General features: G+C 40.3%; 1 protein-coding gene across 1 annotated transcript; it reads right to left on the bottom strand.

Moving 5' to 3' along the window:
* Window positions 1–212: 212 nt before the first annotated feature.
* Window positions 213–12,287, bottom strand: LOC124215704 (A disintegrin and metalloproteinase with thrombospondin motifs 7). The gene is made up of 17 exons (XM_046619404.1): window positions 12,242–12,287; window positions 9,097–9,500; window positions 6,091–6,253; window positions 5,313–5,614; window positions 4,803–4,927; window positions 4,308–4,457; window positions 4,072–4,221; window positions 3,843–3,993; window positions 3,663–3,761; window positions 3,381–3,590; window positions 3,064–3,300; window positions 2,780–2,900; window positions 2,586–2,712; window positions 2,386–2,506; window positions 1,409–1,552; window positions 1,215–1,333; window positions 213–1,118 (listed from the first exon to the last, which is right to left on the bottom strand). Exons 1-17 carry the CDS (start codon window positions 12,285–12,287, stop codon window positions 374–376), a joined length of 3,414 nt encoding a protein of 1,137 aa, XP_046475360.1. The 3' UTR covers window positions 213–373.
* Window positions 12,288–18,746: the final 6,459 nt, after the last annotated feature.

Genomic DNA, 18,746 nt, shown 5'->3' with positions numbered 1-18,746 from the left:
CAGAATTAATCCTCCAGTAACCTACATTAAATTAACTCATACATTATTACCAAAGATCTGTTTAATTCAACCAAAAATGCAATAAGTCTGAATCATTATTATAATGACATTTCGATCAACAACGAATACAAATGACATAAGAGAGAAAAAACTCCTCATAATAATGACAATAACTAAAATTGTTGTTAAAAGCAGCTCCAGCATGGTTCAGTGTAATGTCGGAACAAAACGGATGGGGGGTAAAATTGTGAACGAGCGTTGGCATGTCGAAAACAAAGCAGGAATCGTTTACCTCTTTCACAAATTCTACAGTAACACAGTTGGCAACAGCCAACAGCGAAGCGTTCGTCGAATTTTCAGCAATGCCAAATATTTAACCTCCACTCGGTAAGTTGGTCGCAGACCCCATAGATTCAGCACCATCATGATGCTCAGGGCTCTGCAATCGCTTGGCTGCCTCAGAACCCTTGAATACCGTTTCATGACTGGTGTCTATTTCTGAGCCAACCTCGTCTCCTTCCTCTTGGAATGCTTGGTCGGACATATTCGAGGATTGTTGATTATTTATGATGGGCGCTTCCAGCACGACAATATTGCTGGATGGTATATTGTCTTTGACGATGCTGCCGGGTTTTGGCGTTGCCAGAATCGCTTGTGCGGATCCTTTTCCGGGACAGTTGTTTCCAGCGTCGATACCCGCGTCCCTGGACGGAGCGACCCAATCGTCGATCAGATGCTTGAAGTCAGCCGCGACGTTTCTTTTCTCTGACTTGCCGCGATAACGTTCGCCATTGGTCTTCTCCAGATACCGCGACATGCCCATGTCCACCAGCTTGTCGATGGCGTTTCGCTGTTCTTCTAGCGACTGCGGTTTTCCAGTGGTCGCGTCACCTTCCTCGAACACGTTGCTTCGCGTCTTCTTGCACGTTTTCTTGCACGGTCTATTTCCTGTGCAACTCTGTGACTGCTTTGGTACTTGGCCTTTACAAGCGGTCAGTTCAGCCTGAACATCTTCACCCCCGGGATGGGCTGCTGGCTTCACACACTGCACCTTTCGACGCTGTTGCCCTTTTTTCCCTCCGCACGCGCTGCATCGACTCCATTGGCTTACGCGCCATCTATGTGATTAAACGGAAGAACCAAGCGAGTGATTTATAACAAGCTGGTGGTATCAATTTGTTATGAATTTCGGTAGCATGAACAGTTTGTCGTACTTAGCTTTACAGGACTGAGTGTTGCACGTCCTGGATTTGGGCTCTGGACGTTTGATGTCCTTGCAAAATGAATTGGACACTCGTCCACTCTGCTGCTCGATGCAAGATGCTTGCGCCAACTGTTCAGTACACAAACAATAATTGCAACGAGAAGCTGTCGCTTAAATTTATGGACCAGTTCGGAATTCGTCTACCTGAGTACCGCCGCCGCATTTCGCGCTACATGGCTCCCAGTCCAAGAAATCCCACTGATATTGCGGTTTCCCTCCAGATTTTCCGTTTAGCACGTAGTACACGTAATGAACACCGGGGTTGACTTTCGGATTGTAAAAGACATACTGCCATGGATAGAAAAATGAGGCAATAGTTGATGAATAATTTTTCTAACTGCAACGCAGTGACGTATCTACGGTATGGCAAGCATGTTTGAAAGAAGTTGCTTAGTTGGAGATAACTTTTTTTTCGGTAGCTTTATGACAATACGGTCAGACTTTGAGTTTTTAACAAATTGTTATGGTAATGACCTTCTAGAAATACAAGGAAAAAGAGATTGTCGTAGCGAAAGTGTACAGAATTACTTTTCGAATAATATGACTCGTAATCTTTCGAATGAATGAAGATATCATTAATCCCATGCATCATTTTTTAGACAGTAAGTTTTCATGTACGTAAAAACATCAGGAGCCCCGGGAAACAATTACCGGCAATTACAGTGTTTTGATTTTTAGGTGAAAAATTTAGACGAAATTTCCCATCTCAAAACTACCCCGTGGTTGAAAAAAAAATTGCGGATATTTTGATGTATTATTTATAATTTATTTATTTCATACATATTTTCCATTAAATGCATAATGAATTCTTCGTGAGAAAAAATATACAAAATAAACGAATAATAAATAATTCACCAAAAATTTCTTCATTTTTTTTTTAAAATGTGGGGTATTGTTTTGATGCAACCACGAATAAAGCCCAAAAAAAAAAAATCATCGTGAAACCGCTAGGACCGGTATTTCTTATAACTAGAAAGTGCACGGAACCTTCTCCTTAAAGGACAATCGATTTTCAGACCGGGGCGCAATTTCAGTACTTGCTACAGAAGTTATTTTCCTCAGGTACGTCACTGTTGCAACGGTATCGATATATAAGAAAAGTATTTTGACCTATGACGTACTTGCAGTTGAATGTCATCATTGATTGGGCCTTTGATCAGGACTTCTTCTTTTTTAGGTTCAGGGTGTTTGTATACCGCTATGTCGCCAGCACAAGGATATTCTCCATTTCTATTCTCACGGCTATTCATTTTGACATTTCGCATTACTATGTTATTAAAAAGCCGATTTGATCTCGACGGCTCAAACAAAATTCACTCACTGATCGCCATTGAGTATGTATGTATTTCCTTTCTCTAGCTTGATGGCCAAACTGTTGTCTGCCGGAGCTTTTTCAAAAAATCTTATATTCCGACTTCCTTTTGGGACTGTCACAACCTTCTGGTAATCTAATAATCACAGAATCAATTAGAAATGACATTTTCTTCTGCATTTCGACGGAGCCTGTTCACTTACCGCCCTTTCCAGTCGCCGTGTAATCACCTTCAACTGGAGTGCACTGAGTACCGTCACCCTTACAGATTCCACATTGATCTTCGAGAGCATCCCCATATATCTCCCAGTCACAGCCAACTTTCTAAATTATTTCAGAATTTTATTTTAATTCCGCTCATAATACTACTTGTGTGACCGATGAAAATCAGTCCACCGTCAACCTGTTATCGCAACCTAAGTGTGCACTGCAGTCAACTTGACATGCATCTGACCAATTTGCGGAAAGCATTGAAGTCGACACTCACTGCGCAGCTTCCACCGATACACAGATTCTTCGTTCCAGGCTCACAGGGAGTTCCATCTTTAACCATTGGCGCAAGTTTAACATAAGTTTTTTTCTCATTAAGACAGTATAAGGCACACGGAGCTTCAGGAGGACCCGGATGTGGTAGCCAAGTATGAAGCCCATCGGGCATAACCTTCTGTGTATTGAACTCTGTGCACTGCGCTGCTCTGAAGGACGGTTTCTTCGGATCGCAAGGCTATTGGAAAGCATTAAGAGGATATAACTTGGCGTCTCATTCGCATCAATGGACTCTGAATGACACACTCCATTACTAACCTGCGTATTACACGTACTGAACCTTTTCCTCTCTCCCAAGCAGTACCGTCCACCATCCTTCGGGGTCGGATTATCACAGTCTCTTTCACTATATTTCACGCCGCCACCACATGTCCTCGAGCAATCGCTCGTCTTGCTCCACTTACCCCATCCTCCGTGCACAGCGGAGGGTCGCTTGCCGATCTCAACGCATTTCTTATGGATACACCACTAAACCGTAAGTACAAATGATTACGCTACAGTGAAGACTAATTAAGTGCCATTGAACTGATTTTACGGTACCTTGTTCTCTCCACACTTAGTACCCTCTGCTGGGGCACCCTTTGAGCTGCATGATTTGGCGTTACTATTCTTTTTGCACCACAAACTTTCGCATATTGACTAAAAACCAACATGCGCACATTTGATTAATTCTTAGACAAGTCATGTTAGACACAATCAACTGTCCAGCTGCCAATTCACCTCAGTTCTTTCACACACACTCGCTTCAGGATCCTCCAGCATCAACCTGCACTGAAAATCCCCGTCGTACATAGCACCGGGAAGCATTCCAGGGAGTTTGTATTTTGCGTTGGGCTTCTTGTGATTGTCCAGAAGGCAGTCACCTAAGGTCCTGTAAACATAAGCTTAAGATTGCTGATTATGGGTGAATAATGCCCCATCTAAGGCCACCGGTACATTCACGCCTTACTCTACGAAGGTTGTGAGAAATTTTCTACTACATGGCGACCATCTTAAGGTGAAGACATCGACTATCGGTGACATAATGAAGTAACTTTTATCAGATGTGTCTTGCGGTGGACATCCACTAATCTCAACCGTATCGTGGGAACATCCCAAACTGTTGAAGAATTAATGCAGTTGAAAGTCATGGTTACTATTTTGAAGTAGAGTGCTGTACCGCTGAGATATTGTATATATACGAACTTGTGTCCGACTTCGTGTGTAACGGTTATGCCAAGTATGAGCCCAGCATCTTCATTGATACACGCAGCCTTTGGAGGGTCGCAAGCCGCTGACACGTAAGCTAGACCTAAGAGATTGCACGCTGCCTCATCACTTGCGCAAATATCGTATCTGCGAGTCATTAATAGATGGATTGGGTGAATAAACAAAGTGTTCGACAAAAGATAAACTGGAATGTCTTGTACTTGTTCAGTAAAACAGATGAGTTAATACGGTGAATAAAATAATTGTGCTGGGATCTTTTCGAAAAGGAGCAAAACTTCAGCCAGGCATGGAATAAAACTCTTGTTTTAGAAAGAAATATGGAACATACTCATATCAATAATCTTCTAACTTTTTACTGGTTTTAGTAATCCATACGGTATGGACTTACACTCGTTAGTGAAACACTGAACACAATAATGAAATACGTTGATCAAACTAAGATCATACAAATAATTATGATCGTATGCTTGCCTCGTGATTAATACGCCGATATCGTGGTGATTGGGGTGCTTTGTGTCCTTTGGATTCATCTTATTAACCCAAGTGGCGAAACTGTCCAAGGTCTTCTCAGCTTCTGGGCTAATGGATAGATCTATCTAAAAGCACGCATCAAATTGGATATATAGAAAGTGATAACACGTGTCTTACAACGGACATAAAGTATGAAAATAAATTCGCCACACTCTTCACAGGGAAAGTTTGCGACGGAGAAAGGCGAAAAAATCTATTGAATTATGTCAACCGTTATGCTGACTGATTCATAATGCGTAAGCATTTCAAAAACACTTGGAATGTCACAACCTTGACCTTTGAGCTTTTGAGTCATTATCCAATGTCTATCTTTCTTTCTCACAAAGGTGGACAACAAATCTGCATCGATTTTCTCGGTTCGCAATTATATGATTTTAAAACGTTAATAATTGTGTGTCGAAACGAATGTAAAGGCTGATCGCAGTTACATAACGAGGGTTGTGACCCTACCTCTTCCTTTTCTTTCTCCAGATAAATAATTCGGACCACAACTACGTCCAACTGGTTCCCAGAGCTGGAATCGTGGTAGTAGTCGGACACCATGTTTAGAATTGTCAGAACGTATTGCTCGTAGTCTATGCTTTTGTGGTACTTCAGAAACCGTTCGTCGCATACTATGGTGAGTTCAACGTAGCGGTGGATACTGTGGGTAGCTGCTGACGGGGTTCTCTTTTCGAACGTTCCATTACCGGCAAGCCTATCGCGTCGATTCTTTTTCTCCAACTGCTCAGCCCAGGCTGTTTCCCAATCGTCTGGAACAATGAAGGTTGGGCTATTCTGTTGAAAAAATTCTCCTACTGACAAAGTACAAAAAAACAGGATCTCAAGAAGAGATCCGGACATTTTAGTCCCGAGAACAAACACTTCAAATCAAAGAGTCTCAATGGCCTCACGTTCTTATTTTTTGAGGTACTTGCCAAGAGAATGTATCGATTCTCTTGGGACAAAGTGAATACTGTTCAATAAGTTTGTCAAATGTCTTCGGAATACACCTACGCGAATTTCCCAATTATTGAATTTGTATTCTCTTAAGTCGAGCAGTTTGATGGAAGAATATTTGACGTTGATTTGGCAAAACTAATCGCCTGACGCCACGATTAATGTTTCTTTCCAAATAGAGGAGTTTCAGATTTAGCACTTCCAGTCTGATTCCAAACGTGGCAGCTCGTCGCAAAATAAAGATTGGAACACAAATCTCTCAAATATAGGTATAACATCAAACTCTCACCACTAGTTCCGCAATTACGTTTGCTCCGCTCGGTTTGATGCAGGGTTTCGTGCGGCGCTTTCCGTTGGTAAACCATGTGGACGTGCTGGCCTTCTCGGTCAGGGACCGCCTGGCTCACTGGTTCAATAAAGTAACGCCCTTGATCCGTATGCAAGTATCCGGCCTACATTGAACAGTCAAACATACGTTCACTCAAGTATTCGCGGTTATTATTCGCGACTCAACAGTCGGCCATGCATAGTTTTCGAGATTACGTATGCAAAATAAGTTTCTATACTTGTTCATGTACTTATTTTGTCTGAAGTAATTCTAACAATATCTCATCAAAGAAATGAAAATTGACGAAAGTTTACTATTCATTTTTATCTCTCAAAAAAGTATATTTTACGCTTGAGTCAAATCGCTTTTGCTAAATTAAACCTTGTATCAAAAAGTTATGAATCAACGATTGAATTCTTGCAAGCATTGGTATTTTGGAGTTACGTCTTAATCAGCGGGCAAATATGAAAAAAAGTTTCGGCAGACGCGGTAATGTTCGGGTTTCGTACGAGCAACCGGATTCCCTTGAAATTACCCAAATGTCAGTTGCAGGTGACACACGGTCTGACGATGACATTTCTCGAAAGTTTCATGGTGTACTTGTCGAGCTTTTGGATGTTGTATAAGTGCATGCAACTTCACGTCTCCAGAGGTTAAGAGCCGAGCTGCAGCATACACGTGGTACTCACGAGTTGGATAAAAGTTAGAGTAGTTAGTTTTCGGGGTTAATTAATTCGTTCGTATTTTGTTATTGTAAGTGTAATGGAAGCCCGAGTAATGCGTCTCTTTGACTTCAGACTTTAACATCTGAATAACGCAAGTTCATTAATGATTTTGTCAAGGTGATTTTATCGATCAGGACACACATTATCGTCAAGGTTTTCACATCCAGATCATAATCACGGTGTTGCGAAATAAGAGAAATATCTCTTGCATCGCGACAAAGGTGGAAAGCTTGAAAAGCTTGAATAGCGGTTCCTCGTATCCCGACAAAGATGCCTATACTCAAGAAAGGATTTCTCACATCTCAACAAGGGTACGCCACTCTGAAAATGGTTCTTTGTATCCAAGCAACAGCATCACGCCTTCCAAAAGATTTCGTTGTCCCCTGACGATGGTGAATCACTTCAAACTGATTGTGAGTTTCCAGTATAATACCACTAGGGAGATTTTGCAACTCTCGGCGAAAAATATTGCCAACAATAGTTTTATTCGGTATATTTTCACCAATAGGCAAGGAAGAAGAAATTAGATATTGATGAAAGTCTAATTATGACAACTGCAGTTTCGGAAAAAGATTCTGCGATATTATTCGTCCCAATCATCAGCTTGAAAAGATCTTCACAGATACAAAATATTTTCCAGCTTTCAGAAGGTCAGACATCTGTACCCTTGATAAGAGATTAGGATGTATTTTTTACAGTGATGCTCATAATTTTTTTGAAATACAGCGTGGCTTCAACTGTATCAGGCCTATATACTTATATTGAAACCACACCCGCAAGTGAATTCATTTCATCATTTGATCACTGACTATACGCGTCGTCTAATACGGCTGAGCGTACAGGTATATCAACTGCGCAAAAGCGATTCTCCGTGGATATTTTAGTGCGCTTCTCTTCACGCAAGATCCTTATTACATCTTAAACGCATGCAAATTAATAAGATGATTTGCATATAGATCGACGCATTGCTCCACAATGTCGCCAATTCACTGCGGCGGATGATCGTAAATTCAGAATTGAAACGTGATGCTAATCGGAATACACTGACTGACTTCATCTAGAAGCTGGCTGCAGCATAAGTTCGCCAAAGCAAATAAATACATTCAAATTTATTCAAGGAGATCTACCGGGTGTCTGAGGAAACTTTGGAACAGAGCGAGAGAGAAACAAATAAATAGAAAAAAACAATGAATTGGGAGAGATTGCTCAAAATTTGGCCAACATCAATTCTGTTTTCTATGAGTTACAAATTTGGATACAAGGATAGAAATTTCATACAATTTATAACACTAGTCGTATCTTCAATAGATTCAAAATGAAGAGAGGATTTATGAAATTTCATCAAATGTTATCTGCAGAGTAGTGAAATCCGCACAACGAGAAGATAGTGTAAGTTACTTATTATGTGAATTATGATCTAATTATCTACGCAGATCACTGGGTATGAATTTGAAGTAGAAGGTTGTGTAACACTTTAATGGTAGAAAGAGCTGAGACGTAATGCATACTGACTTGCATACACCAATTCAAGGAAACGAATTACCACCAACGAATCATTAAAATAAATTCACATTAAAACAACGATTTTAAGCATGCAAATTTCCACAAATCGAATCAAAAAATTTTTCGCTTGATGTAAATACGTCTTAGATTCAAAAGTAAACGGTATGAAGTTGACTATTTGATGTAAGCGTTGAATTTACACAGGATTCCTGAAGCGTACGCAATGGTACACCATCGATAGATTGATTAAATGTGTGACTACTAACTTCGCGAAAAAATATCCCCCCAAGTTATACGACATGAAAACCTTCCGATTTATCCAAAGCTCTAAATAGGTGTATTGCACAGTTTGGGGGCAATGCTTCTATCTCGACCAATTCGCTGTATACATAACCAAAAGCGGTGGGTTCAATTCGGATTTCCACAGAACAGTTCGATGGCCACTGATAAAATTGACGAAACTTTCGAGAGGTTCGTTATAAAAGATGTAACTTTAGCGTGACGATTATAATCCAAGTAACTTTACGAACCCCGATGATAAAACAATTATCTTCTATGCTTACAGAGGAGTCAACTGTTTTACCATCGGGGTCCGTAGAGTTACTTGAATTATAATATTCACGGTAGAGTTCAGCCTTTTATAATCAGCCTCTCTGAAGTTGAGTGAATTTTATTAGACGCCATCGAGTTGATGCACCTCAGCTCTAAGGTGGACGGAAATCAGATAAACGGTACTAACCACACCATCGCACAGAGAGAGTGCTGCCCTGGAATCCCTGTGACCTCTGACATGGCCCCTGTAGTGACACTGCATATCGTCCGCTCTTCTGAATCGTACGCCATTGTTGAGGTTAGTGCGAGCACCTTCACCTCGAGTCTCCATCACCAATTCCGGTGACATGAACTCGTGGTGCGGAGTCAACTCGACGTGGTGATCGGCGCCGTTGAATGGAAGCACCAAGTGCAGCTTGTGGTCGGACAGGTCATCAGCCGCGGCATCTGGATCGGCTGCCCGCTTTTTCCGAGCTTCAAGCTCCTGACGATCGTAGAAATTGGGTAAGTTGAACGTCAGGAAACTGCCGTCCTCTGTCACTCGACGCGGTATCAGCATCTCCGCATTGTGGACATCCCGCGTGTATCTGCCTTGGTAATTGGAAAATTACACGGATTGCAATAAATTTCTGACAGATTCGTGGAGTTACACATTCCTCATTCATAACAATAAACAATCAAATTGAATGTGGAACATAACAAGAGATTTTTAAGTCGGAAAAGTCAACTTGAACTTTGAAGGAATTTATAGTAGCTTATTCCGAAGTTCAACAAATCAATTAACTGAAGTCGGAGCACGGTGAAGAAATTCTACAGTACGGAAGGCTTGCTTACACTTAGATCGTAATAGGTCGATCTTAAGTTCAGAACAAACTTACTTGAACTTAGAGCACCGTGAGGAAATCGAATACTCAATTAATTGGGCTCAATGGCGATCAGATTAATTGATTCTGAAGTTTAACAAACTAATAAAATAATAAAGCATTTGCATGTTGAACAAGCTCAGTTTAGCTTGGATCAAGGTAAGTTATTCTAAACTTCAATAAATCAACTTTAGCTTACAGAATGACGAAGAAAATAGAAGTTCAACAAGCTTACTTGAACTTAAATAATATTCAGTTATTGTGAGGTTCAACAAATCAACATCGACCTACAAAATAATGAGGAATTTGAAAGTTCAAGAAGCTGACTTGAACTCGAATCATAACAAGTAATTGTAAAGTTCAACAAACTAACCTGAATTAAGAACCTATTCAAAACTTGAAAGTTCAAAGAATTAACTTAACCGAGTGAATAAATGTCAAGATACGAAGAGTCAGTTGAAAGTGAAACTAACTTCCGACGAAAGAAAAATATTTGTGGACAAAATGGAACAAGAAGAGGTAAGTTCCGAGCTTTTAAAGCTTTCTTTCATTACGTTCGAATTATACTCGTGCTGGATTCACAGTGAAAGGATATTTTACGTTGCTTCCTTTTTTCACTGTCCTCCTTCTCTTGATACGTTGAGCTTGCAGCGAGCAGATAAGATCTACACCGGTAATAATTCAACCGATATACGCACGTGAAACCGTTTCGCGAGTGAAAGAAATACATTCGTGAGTGAAATAATTCCCCCAAGGATGGGAACAATGATGAATTCAGCTGTGCCTAGCCTAGAGAAAACTTCCTGGCTCACGTGTCCTGCGCTAACGTGGATGCATCATGCGATTATTGACACGCATGTCACGTTCCTGGTTTCGCTGTTCCTTTGTCCGGTCGTACAAAGGGCTCGGGCTAAGTTCGGCCGGCGGTGCGCGATGCTTTCGGTGATGCAATGAGAGAGACAAAGACGGAGCCAGCGGATCATGGACCGAGAGTCTGACCGAGCCCGCGTTTTTCCTCCCGATGTCCGTACGACGCCTGCTCACCACACGCTGCATTGATTGCTCCCTTCGATCTTATTCAGCTGGCAATAAATAACCTAATTTAGCCCTCAGACACAATACGTCAGCAAAAGGTGCACCACACCCGGCTGGCGCCCACAGACGACGCCAAAGTCAATCTCTCGATGATATCACGCAGGGACTCTTCTCGGAACGTGCTCTCCTTCCATTACCGTTGCTACCAACCACCCATAGCGACCAAAGTCCTTCTTCCTCTACGCGAAGCGAGGATGTTGCCGTTTTTATTTCAAGACATTTGCGATTGTTACTTTTCAGACTCATCTTTCAGGCTTGATTTTCATTTCGTACACCTTTTTGTGTGGCGAACTTGTTAACGGTTTTGAAATATGGACGCAAGGAGAGTAGTCTTCAAACGGATTTTGAACCTCCGTCAAATACGATATACCGTTTTTTACAGTATTTCCTTCTCCAAAGTAATAAAATCTTTCCACATTTTCGGAGATGATTGGGCTCATGATTGTGCTTACGTGTCAACCGAAAAAGTTTCGGAAGATTCATGGAAACGTTCAAGTATTTGCAGCTAGTTTTCACCAGACTTGACGTTACGATACGATGCTGCAGCTAAATCAGATATTTTCAATCATTCTGCGCCCTATCATTTGCCAAAGTTTGAAGAGATTTCGTTACTGACAATGAGAAAAATTGGATATTGTGAAAAATGTGGTTCGATGTATTCGACGGAGGTCTGACATTCCCTTAATAGTTATTAAAATTGACGAATATTCAAAATTCAACGAACTCCACTTTTTATAGTTCAACTCGTAAAGAGTCAAAGTAATTCTAGCACTGATGTACAGTCCAAATCTTTTGTTAAAATCAATACATAATACTATAACAATTCAATTTTTGGCACACCAAGTTCTGTCATTGAGACAAAAATGCGTTTTCCGATCTCAGATATGAAGAACGAATCATATCCTCACACCTTGTACACATTTCAAGTTACAATATAATTTTGAAGTATGAAGACGAAATTTGCAAGAGTTTTGACCAAAATGACCCACCAATTTTTCTGGCATTGAAATTCAACTTGATTTCAATTCAAAATTCTAAAAATCCGCAGTGTTATTATCGAATCAATGAAACATTTCGTAAAAGTGCATCAGCACCCAGAATAAATTTTTCGTTCAAACGTGTAATCGACCTCCTACAAACCCCGAGTGGACACAACTCCCGATTGAGGAATGTTTGATTATATTATTCATTGGTAGCGAATACACGCGCGAGGATTTGATCTCAATTTGACTACTACACGTGATCGTGGCCTCTGAATACGTAATCGAATGCAGAGGAGGGTGAGTCTGACAGTTACTACGGCAATTACAGCACGACGGTTTCAAACACGGTAAATATAGAGAGCCGTCTATGATGAAGGACTCACTTACCTACCATGATACGGTCCTTCGGTAGCCTCCGGACTGTTCCTGTCCACCATCTTGTAGCTGACACAGTGAACAGCGAGGATAAAAGTATAAAATATCAAAACCGCAACTTCTTCTCTCATAACACTTGATATAAATTATTTATTCCGTATGCCAAAATACTGACGACTAAACGTCAAACAGATAGTGATGCGACAGTCACGAGATCACCTGTCTGTTGTTTTTGTGCATTTGTTCATGGATGCATCTTCTTCATCCCCGTGATATATCGTCAACTTGAACGCACATTTACTCACTCAATACTGTAATTTTCCTCCAGAACGCATCAGGGAATTTCTTTCGGAAGCAACGTTTTTATTTCGCTCTTTCTTTAAAAAATTGTTATATGTAGACAAAAAATATCGCAATAGGATATTGCTTGAACCCAGCTTTACAAGTATAACGTCGCTCTTGAAATTCAAAGTTTTCTCATTCAAATTACACAATACAACGATGATGTTAATATTTTTTGAAATTGTTATCATTCAAACGTATTTTAGAATAATTAATCTCCGTTGTAACGATTCAAATATTCCCGCCTGGAACCAAAACAATGATCAAGTGCAAACTGGATGTCAGTGTGAATTACGTAGTATCCATCTATGCGCAATCCCCAACCGTATTCTCTGCCAAACTCTCTTCGGGGCACAACGTGCCAAATTTTTTTCCTCGTAAGTGTTTTGTTTATTTTTCATTTTTTTTTTTTCTTTTTTTTTCCAAGTTCAAATTTGAGAATAATTATAACAATTTTCGTATGTCAAATATTTTGACGAAGCTTTAATTGTATAACAACCAGGTTGGTCTGAAGTAAGACATGAAACTCGCTTGAGTTATCTTTGAAAATGTAGCAATGTGGATCTACATTTTTAACGAACGTGTCGCCATTATTGAAATCATCGACAGAAAATCTTTACAAATTTTCTCGAAAAGTCGGGTTGTTATCAGGAAAATAATTTGAAACACTTACAAATTGCATCTTCAACGAAATATATAAAAATTGAAAAGTGACTATTCAAAAATAAATCAAGAAATATCAGAGAAACAATTTAACGTCATACACATTTTGAGAAATAATTTATGTATTGAATGAGGGAATGATCGAATGAATGATGAATGAACATACAACGTGGCTTATGATTATTGCTACAATATTAAGGAAATAAAAATAAAAGGAAATATTTACAATTTTCATATTATAATATGGCATAAAACATTTTTCAATTCATTCGGATTATACCTATTATTTATTTTAACAAATATTTGTTTCAAATAACACTAGTTCTTGTAACTTTTCGATTTAAAAAAATTATATAAAAATGCTTACACCTTACAAGAGCGTCCATTGAGCGGATGTCTTACCATTTTGTGTAAAATTCCATACGACACTTCCATGAAGAATTAAATTTTCCACAAAATTCTTCCAGCATGAAGTTCTTATTATTAAGTGTGACTAAGTAGTAAAAATTACCAAAAAAGTGCTTAATTTGTTTGACCTTATCACGGCCAGCCTCTAAGATTCCTTCCTGCTAATTGTGAGATACGTTTCGAGCTCGTAAGCAATTACAAATTAAATATTTCATGCCCTTCATTATAGTATTCAAATAACTTAAAAACTGCACACTCAATTTAATCCTAAATCGAGCCAGTTCTAAGCTAAGAAAAGCAGCGTTGAATGAGACCAGAATCATCAAAATCCATTGATTCACTCTTGACATATCATCATTTTTGTTTATTTTTTGTCCTTGTTAATCGAATAACTCGAAAGCCACTTCATTCCTTACGTCCAAAACCTAGTCAGTTCTAGGTTAAAAAATAACCTCGTCGATTGAAACCTAAAATGAGCAAATTTATGAATTCACGGACCCAAAAGCTCATCCGGCCAGAGATGATACTCTAGACCTTGAAATACTGAGATCTAGTGAAAACTCGAATTTTCATTTTTGGGGTGATTGCAATAACTACCTTTATCCTTTTTTTTCGTAGGTGTTACTGAGAAGTTGTAAACGACATCTTTCCCACGTGATTAAAATGAGGAAACTTCGAATTTCGAAAGTGACCCTCCTGAAAATGACCATGTCTTAAATTATATAATGTTATGGCTGAAATCAACACGTACTATATCACATTACTTATCTTATGAATTGGAGAAAAATATGTGAAAAATTATGTAATAAATTACAAAAGCAAGAAGCCAATATGATTTTTGATCCAGTACATTTTGTGATTTGTGCTTTTGTATATTATTAAGTGATTTTTTTACGTATTTCTCTCGAATATACAATACAAATCATGTGATGAATTACACGTTGATTTCGATCATAACATTTCATGACTTATCACATGAATATTTGGTGCAGGGGACCTTTCAAAATAGCATTTAAGAAATGGCCTTCGGTCGGATTATTCCTTTTTAACTACGTAAAACAATTTTTTCAGGCGAAGAGTAGAAAGGAAAATGCTTCTCACAGACGAAACAACCTGACGCAACATGCATGTGGAGCTTCGATATCGGTATCGGGAGCTATGTACAGGCAGTCAGTCAGTCGAACGCGAGGGTGAAAAGCGTCTTGCCGGTGTGAAATAATAAGACATGGCTGTGTCCCCGACAGCCTAGACGCCCCGTGAAATTGCTTATGGTTCTCCACGTCTCCCGCACTCTCCCTCTCCCTTTCCCTCTGCACGGAGTTGTTCTGGAAGTCCGGGTCGCTCCTTCATCGACAACGAGCCAATGGTCGCCGCGGTTTCTTATATCGCTGCTCTCGACACGCCGGAGTTTTTTTCTCGGACAAGTCACCTCGCCTACGCCGTAGCTCGATTCGATGGAACTGCCAACATGCTAATTACGTTACCGTAGCCAGGAAATCGTACGGCTGTGACGCTCGGGAATCGACCGTACGTGCAGCATGGAAGCGAGTAATAAATGGTTCTCAGTCTTTCATGTTTATGTACCTTCATTTCGTTGATAAAACTACACGCAACTATCAGTACTGATCCTGAGTAAATTCTGTCTTCTAGCATATGGGCTTGGAACTCTTTGGTTCATTAGCATCGAGCGCAACTAGCTATTTTCACTTCTCCAGGTAAACATTATTGCTTCGAAATTGAACGGCCATGTTTCCGATCGACGCAGTGAAAATTGATGAAGTGTGAAAAAGGGCTAGAAAATCATACCTAATAGATGGAACTATTCAACCAGTCAGATTAGTGAGTAAAGTTTAGTAAGCTGTTATGGATGACCAGTATTAGTTAAAAAAATAATGACACAACAATAATTATTTGTAACATTAAGTCTAATTGTTATCAGTATAATTATATACGAATTAGTAAGGGTATTTTGATTTTGAGAGAAATCGTCATTATCGACGACGTTGGCCTAGTTTCGGGAAATTTCATACCAAAACATTTGCAAGTATTGTTCCAAATTCCTGTTAAATGGTGTCACGGTTATCCATGAATCCAATTCATTGAACCTGAAGAAATGTGTAATCTATTGATTCTCATCGGATTTGAATCAGTTTCTGCTCTACTCGATACACTAATGGAATAAGCTGATATGTGCTCTCATCCGATTCGTCGAGCAGTCGAATACCTGTACGATTTCAGTCATACTGTCTCAATTCCTAGTTGTGAAATTTTACTCTCCTGTATATAATGAGAATGACACCGAATGGAATGAAACGGGCCTCCAATATGGTCGTGATTGAGTGTAATAGAAGACCTGGGTGCAGAGGCGATGGGTAAGCCGGGTTAAATCGACTTCAATATTAAACCGTATTATAACTGCAATATGATATCTCAATATCGTATATTTTAATCTTCTGAACTCTATCTTAATCCCTGGTGATTCAGTGGGAGACTTTAGAAGCGTATGTTGAGGAAGTCGTTCTATAACGTAAAACTGAGTCCGCGTCATTCACCCTCTCTCGAGCATGTCTTAACGAGCCAGTTGTTGCGAGTAATTCCCGCGTACATTGCGTACCGTTGATGGCAAATGCGTTTGCCATTTCCATTTCCGCAAACGATCTAAGTAATTCCAGGTATCGGGTAAATATAGATTCGTCGTAGCACAAGCGCTGGTTAAAACAGAATTCATTAAATTTATATGAGTAGGTGGTCAATTTTAATTCGACACAATTGCCGCCAATCTCAAATCAGATTTCAGTTGAAACGTTTTTGTCAAAGTCGAATTTCAGGCAATCATGCTGCGGTCGAAACAATAGAAAATTGATACGTGAAAGTTAACCTCATGAACTACAGAGACTGAATTTTCAATCCGTATGACTCGTATGAAGGTGAAACAGAGTCCAAGCTATCTTTGCTATCATTTTATTTCACGTCAAATAGCGGTCGACAACCGGCAAATACCGTTAATAATCTTATCCGCAAAATAAAATTTCAGGTGCGTCAATAACGGCCATATTGAAATAGGACATTTCGTCTGCTCAATGCTGATCTTCAAACGCACATCGAAGCATCCATGATTTCTATCCGAAATTTCTTTAGATTTTTCTCTCATGAGAAACAATGTTCCATGGTCTCGTCTTTGGTTTCAGAGTATACGAGCATCCAGCTCAGCATGGTAGAAGAGGAAAAACTTTCTTCGACTGGTTCGTGTAGGAATTAACATGAGTCCACTGAGCGTGCGCAAATCGTTACACTTTTGAACGCGTAAAGGAAGCGCAGCTGAATTGCATCAAGAGATCAGCCCCCCTCAAAGGATGGAGAAGAGGCTGGAGCGCAGGAGGAGCAGACGACACCGTGGTTACAGACACGTATGTGGGTGCACATGAGGTATGCACGTATTTTCTCTCTGCGCGGTATCGGAGAACGTGGCACCCTAATCTCCGCTCAAGGCACGTATATATGTAAAACGAAGAGCAAGTAACAGTCGTAAATAGCGTCTCGGATTAACATGTTCAGTTGGCGAGCAACGCCACGCACGCTCTAAACCCTGGCGTCGGTTGTCGTCAGCTATTTAACATCACTAATACGCCTCCGCCTTACGAAACGGATAATTGGTCGTTATTTAAACCTCCGAAGAATTTCTAGCCCGAATTCGTTACCGAATTACAATATATGTCCCCTGCTCAGCCCGTCCTTTCCCCCTGCAAAGCTGGCCATCCTATCATCCCGAACTGCATCCTGACACCAAGTCCATCCAGTCCCTTCTCCAAAATTCATGAACACGTTCGATCTCATGGGTGAAGAGGTTCGGTGAGAATAATTTTCATCTGTCAACTGTCAATACGGTGCATCATGGTCTCATTGACGTATATAGTATCGGACATGTTACATAAACAGCTGACCGAAGATTGATAGGTGACTGATTTTGTTGCTTATATGAATAATGGGGTAGTGCAATATTCTCGAACACCTTAACACGTTCTCGAGGAGCGGATACATGTCGTGCACTTACGAGAATACAGAAAATAGTGGTCAGCACCTAGTGACGAGTAGTCGAACCAATAATGGTTACTTCAAATCATTCCTGGAACATTGATGAAACGTTCACAGTACGTTACAATTATTCCAAATGGTAACGGAATCAGGGACCATGTTCGTGACATTTCCGTGGAGGTTCTGAAACTTGTAAGCGTTTAACTGCCCCTTTTGCGGAATATCTGCATACAGAGAAATTCCAGCGAATCTCCAGAGCGAGAACCACATCTTTTTAATCCTTGATAGCGGATTGAATCGAAGTGAAGGCTCGTCCAAAAAGAAATAGCGGGGATTGTTGGATCGGCTGCAGTAATCAAAGGCTGACCCGTCGGACCCACAACCGTGAGCTGATTGAGTCCATATTTGGACCCCTTCGAATACAGACGTAGGTACAGAAGACATATAGGTATATACATGCATGTATATATATATATACAATATACATACTGTTCAGTTTGTTACCTACATAGGTATAATGTACCCACGTCCAAGCGACGAATCACGACGTGGAGATACAACGTCGCAACGCTTCGTGACACGCGGGCCAGCAACAACGACGGGCGGCTCGACATTCAAGGCTCCCCAAAAAGGATCAGGAATTACTTTGTGGCGCCGACTCCGCTCCTTCCGTATAGGGCAGATAAATAATCAGTCGGCAGGTACCCGCCAACCGTCCTCGGACTAACCACAGTTATTATTCGTGTTAATTTGTACAACGATCGAATATTTAATTGAAAGTCTTGACTCTTTCAGTCCGCGTGACGTGATCTGACAATTATACTTACGTCGTGTACAGTAGTGGTCGTCGAACGAAAGATGATGTGATGACAAGATTTTAACCGTAAGCCTAGAATCAATGATGGATGCCACTTTTTGATACACGCACGTGTCTTGTTCGTGGGTAGCATAATCCGTGATGGTAAGTCGGTCAAAAACCAGCATGGTAAAGAGTCATGGAAAGACCATTATTCGACAACAGTTCAATATTCCAGCTGTGTTTCGTTAGGAACTTTTACAAGTTTTCGTTACTGAAC

This window comes from Neodiprion pinetum, chromosome 3 (genome assembly GCF_021155775.2).
Source record: "Neodiprion pinetum isolate iyNeoPine1 chromosome 3, iyNeoPine1.2, whole genome shotgun sequence".
Lineage (NCBI taxonomy): Eukaryota > Metazoa > Arthropoda > Insecta > Hymenoptera > Diprionidae > Neodiprion > Neodiprion pinetum.
This window is presented reverse-complemented; position numbering and strand designations above follow the sequence as displayed.

Coding starts and splice junctions, on each gene's coding strand:
- LOC124215704 (XM_046619404.1), bottom strand. CDS start 12,287: ATGGTGGACAGGAACAGTCCGGAGGCTACCGAAGGACCGTATCATG. Junction 9,501..12,241: donor TACCGAAGGACCGTATCATG/GTAGGTAAGTGA, acceptor CCAATTACCAAG/GCAGATACACGCGGGATGTC. Junction 4,928..5,312: donor TGGAGAAAGAAAAGGAAGAG/GTAGGGTCACAA, acceptor GCGTGCTTTTAG/ATAGATCTATCCATTAGCCC.